We start from the raw sequence: 14998 nt of genomic DNA, 5'->3' as shown, positions 1-14998 counted from the left end.
AACAAAGGACTTTCACCCAGGAAATGCGTGTTCTTAGGATAACTTCTCCTCCTCTCTTTCACTTTCTCTCTCCCTGCCATCAGATTCTCCGCGGCTACATTTCTTTATGCTAATGAGGCTAAGCCAGTGGTGCCAGTGTTTACGCTGCTGGATACATTCACAAACACTTAACCCTCCCAGGAGAAGCAAGGCGTTGTGCATGCACCTTCCCTTTCCCCCAGACCCACCCGTCATCAAAAAAGTTGAAAGCACACTATTGTCTAAAATATCATTAATATTCCCCTTCTTTGGATGAAAGTGGCCTATAGTACCAAACCAGGAACAAAAGCCCCGAATCACAGAGTGCACAACAAATGCTGATCAACTTGGTCTACATACTTTTGTGGACTTGGAGTGTGGTTGATGTGAACTTGTTATGTATTATGGAAATATATGGCAATTTTTCCAATACTTTTATCAGAATTTTTACCTATCTAAAATGACATACGTTTCTGGATTATTATATTACCCAACAGGCATTACATCATCAGTTGCCTCTGGTTCTGATGAGTAAAGCTGGTCATTGCCAGATGGTCCATGCTTTATGTACAGTATTTACTGTGTAAAGCTCTCCTCTGTAGCATCTCTCCTCTCTGCCTTTCTTCCTCCCTCTCTTATTTACTAAAGTTTGACTTGTGTTAATTGTCTTTAAGTTCACGTAACTGATTATGTTTTGTTCGCAAATACATCCTCTATAACAACATCACACTCTTTCTTTGCTTATAGCACTTTTAATCCAAACCACCATCTTTTTTTTAGATTATTTTTTGGGCTTTCCCGCCTTTATTTGATAGGACAGCTAGGTGAGAAAGGGGAGAGAGAGGGGCAAGACATGTGGGAAATCGTCACAGGTCGGATTCGAACCCCAGACCTCTGCGTCGAGGCATAAACCTCTCAGTATATGTGAACACGTGAACAGAAAATTGTGTTGCCTGTATCTTCCTCCTTAGAGATTTATTTGTGCAAATAATTATCCAGCCTACTTTAAGTAACCGCGACAGTAAACATTTATTTTACACTGTTATTATGGTTAAACTTTGCAATTAATCTGCGGTTCCCATGCATTCCGAATCGTGAGTGTTGATCCGTACAGACCACGGATCAACTATGGTCCGTTACACCACTATATCTGAGTGTAGGAAACCTGTTGTGTAAAGGTAATCATTGGTTGTGATGTGATTGTGATTGTTACTAATGATGTTGTAGGGTCCATGTACTGGCAACCAGCAGAGTTTGGCCCATAGTCGACTGTGGGACGCTGTGGTTGGGTTTCTGCATGTCTTTGCTCATATGCAGATGAAATTGTCTCAGGTGAGTTGAAGTCATTATGTGGGGCATCTGTAGACTCTAAGATGGTAACAATGTAATCACAACATCCCCAGTTTTAGTTCAGCCTTGGACCTTTCTTACATCCTCTCTCTCTCCTTATTTCCTTTCACATTTCCACTGTAAACTATCTAATAAAGACAAAAAAGTGCCCAAATAGTGCCAGCAAACACCTATCCTTACCACCTCAACTGGTGAGACCAGTCACCCTGTAAAAAAACGTCATCTTGGTCACTTAAAGCTAAACAGAACAAAGAATTTACTGAGAGTTACCAGCCCATCCCACAATCCTGTCACCATGACCTAAACTCCTCCACCTGGATCTGCAGTTCTCTCTCTCACCGTCATTGAGGGAAACCATTTATGAGAATTTCCGCCTTGGTATACATAAATCTGCATACATTTTTGCCTTCAGTGTGTATATTCAAATTCAAAACTATTTTTTAAGAAGGAAAACAGTGTTTCCTGGATTTTATAGTATAGTAATTCCTCCACATTTACATCAAATATTCATTTCAGATAGAAAATTGATTCTGAGGTAGTTCTATCTGAGATGATCAAACAAAGTATATATGGTTCGGTCTCTTTTTATCCCCTCAGGACTCCAGTCAGATTGAGTTGCTGAAGGAACTAATGGATCTTCAGAAAGATATGGTGGTCATGCTGCTGTCTATGCTGGAGGGTAGGTCTGCTTTCATGTGTACTTCTGTAGTAAATATTAAAGCTGGAGTGGCATACTGAAAGAGCTGATGGTTGAGGTTGGGTATTTGCACGGTTTACTGAAATGTGTTAAATCAGTCTGAGCAGTGTTTGGTAAGTTTGGTTCTAGAAAAGTTTAATCAGCTTTAAAAAAAAAAATCTTTGAGTGAGTGGACACACACATTACTGTAAAGGCTTCTACATGTTGCTTCATGCTGATGATGAGGTAAATAGACTCATTTATGGGATCGGGCATCGAGAACTGGTTCCAACTTGGAATCGTTTAAAAAATGTATGGGAATCAGTTGGAAAATTTGGTTTTGAATCCGCTCAGTGGTTCCAAATTCAACAGGCACAAGTTATGTTTCCGTAGCAGCCACCGTATTTCCAGGCGCTTGTTGTGTTGCAGCCGTGGAGCACAGTAAGTGGCGCTCTAAAGTGTGCCTTTATTTTACATTAAAAAAGCCTGGTTAAACTGTAAATTACCATTGAATTGAAATAAAACACAAAATTATCTGTGAAATAAGCATTTGACCCGTTTTAACTCCACCCCTCAAAGAATCAAATTTGAGAATCGATTAGAAAGTGAATCAAAAGGAAGAATTGCAATTGGAATCAGAATTGTTAAAATCAAAACAATGCCCTGTCCTACTCATTTGAGTGCCTGCAGACATATTATACAGTAAAAGATATTGCATTCCAAAGATAAATGAAATGATGACACAAATTTAGCCATTGTTATGCTTTGAATCATCACATTAAAGGGGTAGTTTTTTTTTTTTTTAATGGGGTTGTATGATGTACTTATCGAGGGGTCAGACTTTCCACAGTTTACAGAATAAACAAATACAAGAAAATAAAAATGACTGATTATGACAGTTGAATGTGGAGACAACACAATACCTTTATAAATGAGTATACAGAAGGATATGCAGAGGGAGACTGAACTACCCAAAAGAAAGAGACAGGAAGCTTCTGTGGAAACCGGAGGAAAGGTCTGATGGCAAGGTAAAGTGGTGAAAATATTCTAAAGAAATTGCATTCCACTGCGTATACTTTAACTGAAATGGATTTTTTTAGGTGGCTGAAATCCGTAGCTGCTGCCCGCGTGCGTCCACAGCAGTACATTGCTTAGTTTCCAAGTTGGTACTCCTGTCTGCTTCTCCAAACTGGCGGGGTGCTAACTAACTAACCGTCATCAACCTTATACACTGACTATCGATAAGTACCTCATACAATCCCCACTTCAAAATAGAGGAAGTATCCCTTTGAGTAATTCCTTGAAATGTAGCCCACTACTGTACATTGTTCTGGATGGATGTGTCTTGTTTGAGAAATTAAACTGGTTCTACTTAATTAGTGTGGCGGGTCACTGCTCATTCAGTCGACTGTCAGATTGTCATTGTTCTAAGACTAAATGAGCCCAGTAACACAGAGCTCTGAGAACATTGTCAAGCATTGCAAATACTTTGACAGAGGCTTTGTCTCCTGTGGATGGTTACAAATGAGTCATCTTGTGGTTGCAAGAGACCTCCTATATTATAAATGCGTCTTGTTTGGTAGGTAATGTGGTGAATGGGACCATTGGGAAGCAGATGGTGGATATGTTGGTGGAGTCCTCCAACAATGTGGAGATGATCCTCAAGTTTTTCGACATGTTCCTCAAACTGAAAGACTTGACCTCCTCAGACGCCTTCAAGGAGTATGACCCTGACGGAAAAGGCAAGGCTCTTAAAACACATTTTCTTTCACCATATCTGTCATTCGAAAAGCATCTGAATCATTTGAATGTACAACCATTTCCAAAGTGACACGGAGAGAGCTGCAGGTGATTTATAGATGTATGAATGAACTCCCAGGTGTCATCTCCAAGAGGGACTTCCATAAGGCCATGGAGAGCCACAAACACTACACCCAGTCGGAGACCGAGTTCCTGCTCTCATGCGCTGAGACTGATGAGAATGAACTCCTGGACTATGAAGAATTTGTGGAGCGCTTTCATGAGCCAGCCAAGGTAACGGCCTCGATGTTTACAGATCTTTATAAAGTCTTAAAAGGGCCTCAAATTGTCCAAAAGTAAGCCCCTCAGTCCACATAATCTGTTATTAAAATCTATTCTTGGAGAATGGTTTCAACATCTCAAAGGGGATTAAGTAGGAGAGCTCTCTTGTTATTTCTATTTTGGTGTCTTCTTCTTCCTTTGTGTTTTCTTCTGCCTTTCCATTTGTTGGACTGGGCTTTTTGATTGGCAGCTCAGTCAGACACTAATGAATCCCTTTGTTTTGTTGGTTTTGGGGAGCATGAAAGGGGCTCTACTTGCTGGCATTAGAGCATTAGAGGTGGGATAAGAAAGAGTTGGTGTTGAATTAGTTACCATGATCAACTGGGACAGCACCCATTAGGAAAAGATTTACAACATTCTGTAGATTAATTCTATACTGTAACAACTTTTTACTCAGTTGATTCACACCTAAACAGTTAAAAACCACCTCTACATTAGTTGGTGGTGTGCTGGCCAGTTGTACTTTTTTTACATTCACTTTTCAAAATTGGGTAAGGCATTAGATTGCAGCCTACACATTATAGTGTAGTAGTTCACATTTACCCCAGAAAAATGGACCCAATGTAACTCTGGTAACATCTTCATCCTCACAAGGGGCCTCATTATAACAGGATTTCTGAGATTGAGGGTTATATAGTGGGAAACATGCTGAAAAAGGAAACAACAAAAGAAAAAAACAACACTTTAAACTAAACTATGATTCAAAAGGACATTGGCTTCAATGTGGCGGTTTTGCTGACCAACCTGTCGGAGCACATGCCTCATGACACCCGGCTGCAGACCTTCCTGGAGCTGGCAGATAGCGTCCTCAACTATTTCCAACCCTACCTGGGCCGGATTGAGATCATGGGCAGTGCCAAGCGCATCGAGAGGGTCTACTTTGAGATCAGCGAGTCCAGTCGAACACAGTGGGAGAAACCTCAGGTAAAGATGACACAGCATATGAAACAATAGTATAAAATGTGTCATGTCTAATCGCAATATTTTTACGTAATCACGGTTTCTTTATTTAAGCGCAATTAATTGCTAACATTAGCTAAGGGGTATGAATGTTGATGGTAATTGTTGATGTTGTTTGGATATGCCAAATTGGAATTATATAAGTGCTTATTGATCAGACTGTTGAGCTTAAGCTCTGCTTTTTGTTAGTTGTTGGCACTTGTCCCTTTTTGCCAATAGTGATGACTATTTTTTGTACTATATTATTTTTATCTGTTTTTTTAATGAACAATGCTTTGTTTTTATTGGTGATGATACATGTTCTATAGTGAATTTTATGTTTTGAAGATTATGTTATTACATTTTTCTGGGTCACATAACATATAGATGTATCCTGGAATTCATTCAAAGCTTTAATTTGTTTGAAAAAGCAATAAATAAATAAATATTTTTAAATTGGACGAAAAGAGACAATTATATTGTTAATTGCAATTATTTCTGAGACAATTAATTGTACAGCAAAATTTGGAATTGTTACAGCTCTGTGTCAGTGATTGTCACACCACGTGATTTGGTTAGTGTTGAATAATGAAAATAAATCCCCAAATTTCCTCCCAGTTCCTTGTTGTCACTAATACACCTTCTGCCCAGGTCAAAGAATCCAAGCGTCAGTTCATCTTTGATGTGGTGAATGAAGGAGGGGAGAAGGAGAAGATGGAGCTGTTTGTGAATTTCTGCGAGGACACCATCTTTGAAATGCAGCTGGCGGCTCAGATGTCTGACGCCGGCGAGCGCTCAGCGATGAAAGAGGAGAGTGAGCGGGAGAAGCCAGACGAGGAGAACCCTGAGATGGGCTTCTTCTCTGTCACCACTGTCCGCATGGCTCTCTTAGCTCTGCAACACAACGTCATGCTGCTTATAAAGGTGAAAGCGCACACAGCACCAAACACAGCTAGCGATCAAAGTGTGTGTATCAGATTATTTCAAAGGTATAGTTGAAATTTATTTTAAATGTGTTTTTTTTAAAGTGGAATAAGAAGATTGATACCAATCTGATGTCTCTGTGTTAAGCATTTGGTCAGAGATGCTACACAAAAGTACTCGGTAGATTGATAAACTGTTGTTCATTAAAGAACGTTCCAGTACATGAATCTAAACTACAAATAGTCATTTTTACATTTCTGTTTTCTGTACAAATTAAACACACAAGATACATGTGTTCTTTAGTGATCTCCAGAGCTATTGGTAAATAAATGGACAAAGCCAGGCTAGCTGTTTTTCCCTTTCGTTATGCTAAGCTAACTAGGCTAACCACATCCTGACTCCAGCCCTGTACTAAACATGCGTGAAACTGTCATCCATCCTCTCATCTCACTCTCAAAAAGACAGGTAATTAGTGCATATTCCAAAACTTGGTACTATTCTTCTAAAATATTCAGAATTCTTTGAAAAAATGTAAATGCAAGGGGATATCATATTTTTAGAAATACATTGAAGACAGACAAACATGCTTCTAAATGAGAGAAAGGTACAAATTCTAACAACTAATATGCTGTTGTCAGATTGTGTCATTGGGCCTTGATGTGATTCGCAGCCAACAGTGACATAAGACCCTGCTGCTCTCTTGTTAATGACACTGTGTAAATGCTGGCCATTGGACAGTTCTTGTTATTACTCAACAGCAAGCAGTAGGGCTGGGTATCGTTCAAAATGTGTTTTTCCTGCGTGTCTCTACAACGTGTAATGTTAGACAGCCAATCACAAGCATTATTACATCTTGGTAGAAACCTGCTGCATGCTTATTGGCTCACTGACCCTGATGAGATTTACTCCTTAGGTATTGGAATTGGGCATTGAATGACAAGGCGTTTTCGATGCTCAATACTTTGGCATTTTGGTCTGTGCCTAAAAAGTATTGAATTCGGTACCCAGCTCTAGCAAGCAGTTGAGTACCACTGAACGGACCTTTCATCTAAACGTTTTCTCTCTTTTCAGGTACTGTCCATGAAGAGTTTGAAGAAGCAGATGAAGAAGATAAAGAACATGACCGTGAAGGACATGGTGACCACCCTGGTGTCCTTTAACTGGTCGGTGTTGCTGGGCCTCCTTCTCGTGGCGTTCAGTGTGGCCCGAGGATTTTGCCGAATCTTCTACAACACCTTCATGGGAGGCAATCTGGTGGAGGGGGCCAAGACCATAAAGGTTACTATACATCATTCTAAAGCAATAGAGCAGTGTATCCACAGGTCATTAAAACTAACTATGTACGGTAGCTCACCTGGTTTAGCGGGCGCACCATGTACGAAGGCTCAGTCCTTACGGCAGTGGCCGCGGGTTCAGTTCTGACCTGCGGCCCTTTCTTCATGTCATTCCCCCTCTCTTTCCCGTTTCACGTCTCAAGCTGTACCCTCTAATAAAGGTCTAAAATGCCGTAATTAGCTGTTCCTAAATACCTAACCTCCCTCCACCCCAGGTGTCAGAGCTGCTGGCCAACATGCCTGACCCCACCCAGGACGAGGTGCGGGGTGAAGGGGAGGACAGAGAGAAGAGACCCCCCAAAGAGGACCTGGCTGACCTGGCAGTCAACACCAGTGAGACCGAGCTGCTGTCAGACATTTTTGGCCTAGACTTAAGAAGAGAGGGGGGCCAGTACAAGATCACCCCACATAATCCCAACGCCAGCCTGACCGAACTGCTCAACTCCCCGGTTCCTTCCCCGACCCCCCCAACCCCACCCGCAGCACCCCCACCTGAGCTCAGACGGAGGCATCAGGTGATCTCATTTTTAGGGCCAGAGCACCGACGTGTGTGTGTGTGTGTGTGTGTGTGTGTGTGTGTGTGTGTGTGTGTGTGTGTGTGTGTTGTGTGTGTGTGTGTGTGTTGTGTGTGTGTGTGTGTGTGTGTGTGTGCGTGCACTAATTAGCATTTGCTAATTAGCACATAGTACACCTGAGGCTGTCATTAGTTTTGCAGGTATTTGTTTATAATATATGATATAGTTTGGGACAAATTAAAATGTTTATCTGATGATGGCACTTGAGGAATAGATTACGAATGTTATAACAATTCCTCAAATTCATGAATGTGTGTACCCAATTCCATGGCAATCCATCCACTATTTGTTGAGACATTTCACTCTTGACCATTTTTTTGACAAATTTAAAGTCCAGAAATAAACATCCTTAGGTATTCTTTATTAAAGTGCTCATATTATGCTCATTTTCAGGTTCATAATTATATTTAGAGGTTGTAACAAAATAGGTTTACATGGTTTAATTTTCAATAAACACCATATTTTTGTTGTACTGCACATTGCTGCAGCTCCTCTTTTCACCCTGTGTGTTGAGCTCTCTGTTTTAGCTACAGAGTGAGACATCTCACTTCTGTTTATCTTTGTTGGGAGTCGCATATGCGCAGTAGCTAGGTAAGGACTACTAGCCAGTCAGAAGCAGAGTATGAGGGCGTGCCCTGACAGTACCTAGGTAAGGACTACTAGCCAGTCAGAAGCAGAGTATGAGGGCGTGCTCTGACAGTACCTAGGTAAGGACTACTAGCCAGTCAGAAGCAGAGTATGAGGGCGTGTTCTGACAGTACCTAGGTAAGGAGCACTTTAAGAGTATAATAGTTAACTCTTGTACTCTGCTGCTTTAGGGCTGTGTGGGTGTGGTTAGATTACATTTGACTAATAGTAATTAAACAAACCACCAACTGTCTTCAGATTGCAATTCAAATGTTGCTAGTAGCAATGCTATGCAGCTAAAATAAACTCAATTGGCTTGTTTGTCTAATTATATTTTCTGTTTCAGTCGAAGGGCTCTTCCTCAGAGGAGAAGGAAGCAACAGCAGAGACAGAATGTGAACCTGAGAAAACATCAGAGTATGTACACATTTTTGTTATCTAATCTGATTGCTACAACAGACATTGGGCCTCATTCACCAATATCTTCCTAAGTTTTCTCTTAAATATGTTCTTAAGAAGGTTCCTAAGAAAAGTCTACGCCGGATTCATGACGTGTTCTTAAACAGCAGATTTGTTCGTACCTGTGTTCTTAGGATTGATGAATCCCACGTCTTCGTAACTGAAAGCGCGTGCCAGTTGTTCCTAATTAGCATAAGAAAACGCCCCGCAAATTCCCATATAAGGACATGACACTTCCTGTGCACCTCCTGGGAGACAGGTTTTTGGAGATTGTCGGAGCCGCGGTGGAGGAAGTACTGAATCTCAGTACTTAAATAAAAGTACAAATATCCAGAGACATATTTACTTTAGTAAAAGTAGAAGATGTCCACTACCACAAACAAAGCCTGGCTTTTAAAAGAAGTTCCTATCCTAGCCAGCATAAAACGGAAATGTGTTGTTAGAATCAGAATGCGGTTGGTTTTATTCATGGATGTATTTTATTTTCTTTAACCATGCAGGTAAGCAAATAAAGTGTGTGAAGCAGCGCAAATGGGGAGATGTGAAGAGGTCCAGCCAAATAAATAAGATATGAACGCGTCTTACGCAGCCTGGCGGAGGAGTAAACGACGCTGTGGTGAGAAATAGATGGCAACTATGATTTAAAAACGGGAATAATAAAAACAAACGTTTTCATTTTCACTTTTACCGGAGGCTGTATTACCGAGGGTCAGTGGCGCTGCGCCCGGGCTCTGCAGCACCAGAGCCGGCTTGAATCAGCGGTGCCCCATATATACAGTATCTACGGCATCCCATATATACAGTATCTACGGCAACCAAACTTTACTGGTGAGACAAACGTGTGACGGTTAGGAAGACGTTTTGGCAGGGGGAAACTGATCAGAAAATGTAACGGAACATTGTAGAAATGTATTGAGTAGAAAGTATAGATAATTGCTGCAAAATGTAACAAAGTAAAAGTCAAAAGTAGGCTATGCACTATTGATTCTACTTAAGTAAAGTACAGATACGTGAAAAATGTACTTAAGTACAGTTACGAAGAATTTGTACTTCGTTACATTCTACCACTGCATTTTGGCCCTATAAATAGCGATCAATCACCAAATAACGCAGGATTTAATCAGTTTAATTGCTGATGTTAGTGTTTTTTTGCATAATATGATTTTTTTTTTTCAACAAATTATCAGAAATACATTACAGTACAATATTATCATTGTAAATGACTGTAGAATTGAATAAAATGCAGTAAGCAATTATTTGGAGCAAATTGTCATCACTCAAATGTGTGTAAGAGTGCTTTTCAGTGTTCGTAGATTTTGTTCTTAGCTAAGAACAAATCCAAGTTAAGAAAACATTAGTGAATGCCAGAACCTTCCTAAAAAAGTACGTAAGAAGGATTTAAGAACACATTTCTTCGTAAGAACGGTTGGTGAATGAGGCCCATTGTTAATATGGTGGCAGACAAAAACACTATGTACTGTATGCAGGGGCGTTTCTAGGACTTGAGGAGGTTCGGGGTTTAGCCCGGACCCATTTAAATGAACTGAATGAAATGCAAAACGCTGATTGGCTTGCCCAGCTTGGTAATAGCCAGTGTATGTTCATTTTAGCTTCCAGTTTGTAGATGTAAGTTAGATGTCACCAACATTTGGTCTAATCGTAACTGGTCTGGCAACCCAAAGGCAGGGACGGACTGACAATTTGTGCGTTCTGGAAAAGTCCAGAACGGTCGTCCAACCGACGGCCATCAGCACAAAAAAGTCTAATAAAGTGATATTTACAGCCAACAGCAGGGGGCGCTAATACAATCACTTACTGTATATGCTACGTGTAAAAGAAACTGAGGAAGAAGAGTAGGCCTACTAGTCTGGCTATCACCAATCCACAGCCTGGTCATGATGAGGGACAGACAGCAGAGTTAATTTCACATCAGCAAGAGGTACTGGTAAGTGCCAGGAGCAATTCAATTCAATTCAATTTTATTTATAGTATCAAATCATAACAGAGTTATCTCGAGACACTTTACAGATAGAGTAGGTCTAGACCACACTCTATAATTTACAAAGCCCCAACAATTACAGTAATTCCCTCAAGAGCAAGCATTAAATGGCTATTGCAACAGTGGCGAGGAAAAACTCCCTCTTGGGAAGAAACCTCGGCAGACCCAGACTCTTGGTAGGCGGTGTCTGACGGGGCCGGTTGGGGGTGTGAAGGCGATAATAGTCGCATTGAAAATAGTGGAACAGTGACTTTGAAGGTAGTCGTTGTAGTTCATGTCACAGCAGGACGTTGCGGGATGAAACGTGGCGCTGCAGAGCACGGGTGGGTGTAGCAGACGCAGCAGGACGCGGCCGGGCGTTGAAGGGAATCGCAGAGCATAGCTCTGTGAAGAAGAAACATAAGGACTCCAGGGAGTAAACTCCCCAGAGCTAGGTTAGTAACAAGCAGTTCTGGGACAGGATGCATACAAAAGGAAACAAATGAAAACATTGATGAGAGCCTGTACTGACCTGCCCCCCTCAACTCACACTATATTATTGATTATATGATCAATAAATCTGATGACTACGAAGAGAAGCAGGGGGGCCAGGTTAGGCGGACGCTGCAACTCCTCACTCCACCATAGACCCATATCTAACCTAACTATAAGCTTTATCAAAGAGGAGAGTTTTCAGTTTACTCTTAAATGAGGCGATGGTGTCTGCCCCCTGAACCCAGACTGGGAGCTGGTTCCACAAGAAAGGAGCCTGGTAGCTGAAGGCTCTGGCTCCCATTCTACTTTTAGAGACTCTAGGAACCACAAGTAACTCTGCATTCTGGGAGCGGAGTGCTCTAGTGGGACAATAAGGTACTAAGAGCTGTTCTAGATAGGATGGTGCTTGACCATTTAGGGCTTTGTAGGTCAGGAGAAGGACTTTAAAGTCAATCCTGTATTTTACAGGAAGCCAATGCAGAGAAGCTAAAACAGGAGAAATATGATCTCTTTTCTTAGTTCTCGTCAGAACACGTGCTGCAGCATTCTGGATCAGCTGGAGAGTCTTAAGGGACTTATTTGAGCAACCTGACAGTAGAGAGTTAAAATAGTCCAGCCTGGAAGTAACGAATGTATGGACCAGTTTTTCCGCATCGTTTTGAGACAGGATATTCCTAATTTTGGCAATGTTACGAAGATGAAAAAAGGCTGTTCTCGATGATTGTTTTAGATGGGCGTTAAAGGATATATCCTGATCAAAAATAACTCCTAGATTTCTGACAGTAGTGCTGGAGGCCAGGACAACACCATCCAGAGTAGCTATATCTGTAGATAATGAAGTTTGGAGGTGTTTAGGGCCCAGCACAATAACTTTGTTACAGTTTAACATCAGAAAATTATAGGTCATCCAGGATTTTATATCTTTAATACATGCTTGAAGTGTAGCTAACTGACTTGTTTCGTCTGGTTTGATTGACAAGTATAATTGGGTGTCGTCCGCATAGCAGTGATAGTCAATTGAGTGTTTCCTAATGATATTACCAAGAGGAAGCATATACAAGGAGAACAAAACTGGTCCAAGCACCGAGCCCTGTGGAACGCCATGCATAACCCTCGCGTACTTAGAGGATTTATCATTAACATTAACAAATTGAGATCGATCAGAAAAATAAGACTTAAACCAGCTTAGTGCAATTCCTTTAATTCCAACTAAGTGTTCCAATCTCTGTAACAGGATTGTATGGTCAATAGTGTCAAAAGCAGCACTAAGATCTAATAAAACAAGTATGGAGACAAGTCCTTTGTCTGCAGCAGTTAGAACGTTGTTAGTAATTTTCACCAGTGCCGTCTCTGTGCTATGATGCTTTCTAAATCCTGATTGAAAGTCTCCAAATAAGCTGTTGCTATGGAGAAAATCACATAACTGATTAGCAACTACTTTCTCAAGGATCTTGGAGAGAAAGGGAAGGTTAGATATAGGTCTATAGTTTGCTAAGACCTCAGGATCGAGGGTGGGTTTTTTCAGAAGAGGTTTTATCACAGCTACTTTAAATGACTGCGGTACATAACCTGTTAATAAGGACATATTGATCATATCTAGTAGAGAGGTGTTAACCACGGGTAATGCTTCTTTGAGTAATCTCGTTGGGATGGGGTCTAAGAGACAGGTAGATGGCTTTGCTGAAGATACCTTTACCATTAGTTGTTGAATGTCTATAGGATAAAAACGGTCTAAGTAAATGTCAGGTCTAGTCGTTCTTTCTAGCAGTCCTGCGTTGAAAGGTGAACCATTAGAAGTTGAGGGCAAAAGGTGATGAATTTTATCTCTAATTGTTGTAATTTTATCATTAAAGAAGCTCATGAAGTCAACACCACTCAGAGCTAGAGGTATCAAAATTGAAGATGACTGACCATCTGTCAGCCTGGCTACAGTGCTGAAAAGAAACCTTGGGTTGTTCTTGTTTTCTTTTATTAATGATGAGTTATAGTCTGATCTGGCATATGTCTGAGGGCCGTCCTATAGGTTTTCAAACTGTCTTACCAGTCCAAACGAGACTTTTCCATTTTGATGGAGCGCCATTTACTTTCAAGTTTTCGCGAGTTTTGCTTTAATTTACGAGTTTGGGAGTTATACCAAGGTGCTAGTTTCTTTTGCTTCATCTTCTTCTTTTTTAGTGGAGCAACAGAGTCTAAAGTAGTCCGTAGGCAGGCCGTAACACCATCTACACAATTGTCGATTTGAGAGGGACTAAAGTTTACATACAGGTCCCCTGTTGTATTAAAACAAGGTAATGAGTGTAGTGCTGTTGGAATGTCTTCCTTAAATTTAGCTATAGCACTGTCCGATAGGCCTCTAGTATAGAAGCTTTTATCTAATGTCTTATAATCGGGTATGAAGAATTTGAAAGTAATTAAGAAGTGGTCTGATAATAAAGGTTTTTGCAGGAATACTAATACATCTTCAATTTTGATACCATATGCCAGCACGAGATCGAGGGTGTGGTTAAAACAGTGCGTGGCCTCATGCACACTCTGACTGAAGTCAATAGAATCTAGAAGTGAGTTGAAAGCAGTAGTAAGGCTATTGCTGTCAACGTCCACATGGATATTAAAATCACCAACAATAAGTACTTTGTCTGATTTAAGTACTACACATGATAAAAACTCTGAGAATTCAGATAAAAATTCAGAATACGGACCTGGAGGAAGGTAGACAAAAACAAATATTATTGGCTGTACTGATTTCCGTGTTGGATGTTGAAGATTAAGAACAAGACTTTTCAAAAGAGTTATAATTTGAGTATTAATTAGGGCTGTCAATCGATTAAAAACAATTAACTAATTAATTGCACAATTTGCTGTAATTAATTGCGATTAATCGCTTTTTTAAATTGAGACTGAAGCTTGTAATAATGGATATGAATAAATGCTAAATCACTTAACTTTGCAAATATGAAGAAAAAAAACAAACAAGGAAAGGTTCTGCTAAGTTCAGAATGTTTAATATGTTTCAGAACAACAGCAGCAACAATTTGGCTTATTTAGTCCTCCTGAAGGCTGCTGAAACGGCTAGAAACTGTCTGACTTGAGAGCAGATTTTTGTCACCGTCCCCGGCTGCTGTCGCCTGCTCTCGTCTACTTTACAGGCGAGGCGCAGTTCATCTCCAACGAGCCGAGAGTTCAGTTCATCTCCAACGAGCCGAGAGTTCAGTCGGCGGCAGGGCAGTCGGGACTCACCCGGAAATGGCGAGTGGAATGAGGTGACTAGAGTCTCTCAAAATCTGACGAAAATCTTCTAAACTGACCTTTGTTGAGCTGAAATGAAGACCGATTCAGCAACTGCACGGCCTATTTCTCGCTTAAAATGTTTTCAGAAACATGTTTCAGTGAACTATTTTAGTACAATATGAGATCGTATTCTGAACGGCCGCCATGACAGTCTGGCTCTCAATATCCGGAGAAAATAAACCCATGTGACGCGTTCGTCCAATCAGCTGCCGGTTTTCATTACTTGGGCAACAATACAGAGTAGCGCCGCCTG

The 14998-nt window shown here is 40.8% G+C and overlaps 1 protein-coding gene across 7 annotated transcripts in view; it reads left to right on the top strand.

Moving 5' to 3' along the window:
- ryr2a (ryanodine receptor 2a (cardiac)) overlaps nucleotides 1-14998 on the top strand; it is a 261766-nt gene that overhangs the window by 219129 nt on the left and 27639 nt on the right. For all 7 annotated transcript variants that reach the window (XR_003691303.1, XR_003691302.1, XR_003691301.1 and 4 more), the window contains 9 exons: nucleotides 1246-1350; nucleotides 1966-2047; nucleotides 3628-3786; nucleotides 3924-4078; nucleotides 4835-5050; nucleotides 5717-5989; nucleotides 7061-7267; nucleotides 7539-7838; nucleotides 8872-8942. Coding sequence is in view for 4 of the 7 variants with exons in the window: in XM_028567569.1 (XP_028423370.1) it covers nucleotides 1246-1350; nucleotides 1966-2047; nucleotides 3628-3786; nucleotides 3924-4078; nucleotides 4835-5050; nucleotides 5717-5989; nucleotides 7061-7267; nucleotides 7539-7838; nucleotides 8872-8942 (1568 nt within the window). In the remaining 3 variants the exon portion in view is untranslated. The remainder of the gene's footprint in view (nucleotides 1-1245; nucleotides 1351-1965; nucleotides 2048-3627; nucleotides 3787-3923; nucleotides 4079-4834; nucleotides 5051-5716; nucleotides 5990-7060; nucleotides 7268-7538; nucleotides 7839-8871; nucleotides 8943-14998) is intronic.

The sequence above is a fragment of the Perca flavescens genome, chromosome 21 (assembly GCF_004354835.1).
Source record: "Perca flavescens isolate YP-PL-M2 chromosome 21, PFLA_1.0, whole genome shotgun sequence".
In the NCBI taxonomy this organism is placed as follows: domain Eukaryota; kingdom Metazoa; phylum Chordata; class Actinopteri; order Perciformes; family Percidae; genus Perca; species Perca flavescens.
Note: the sequence above shows the minus strand (reverse complement) of the source record. Positions and strands in the feature narration are given on the sequence as shown.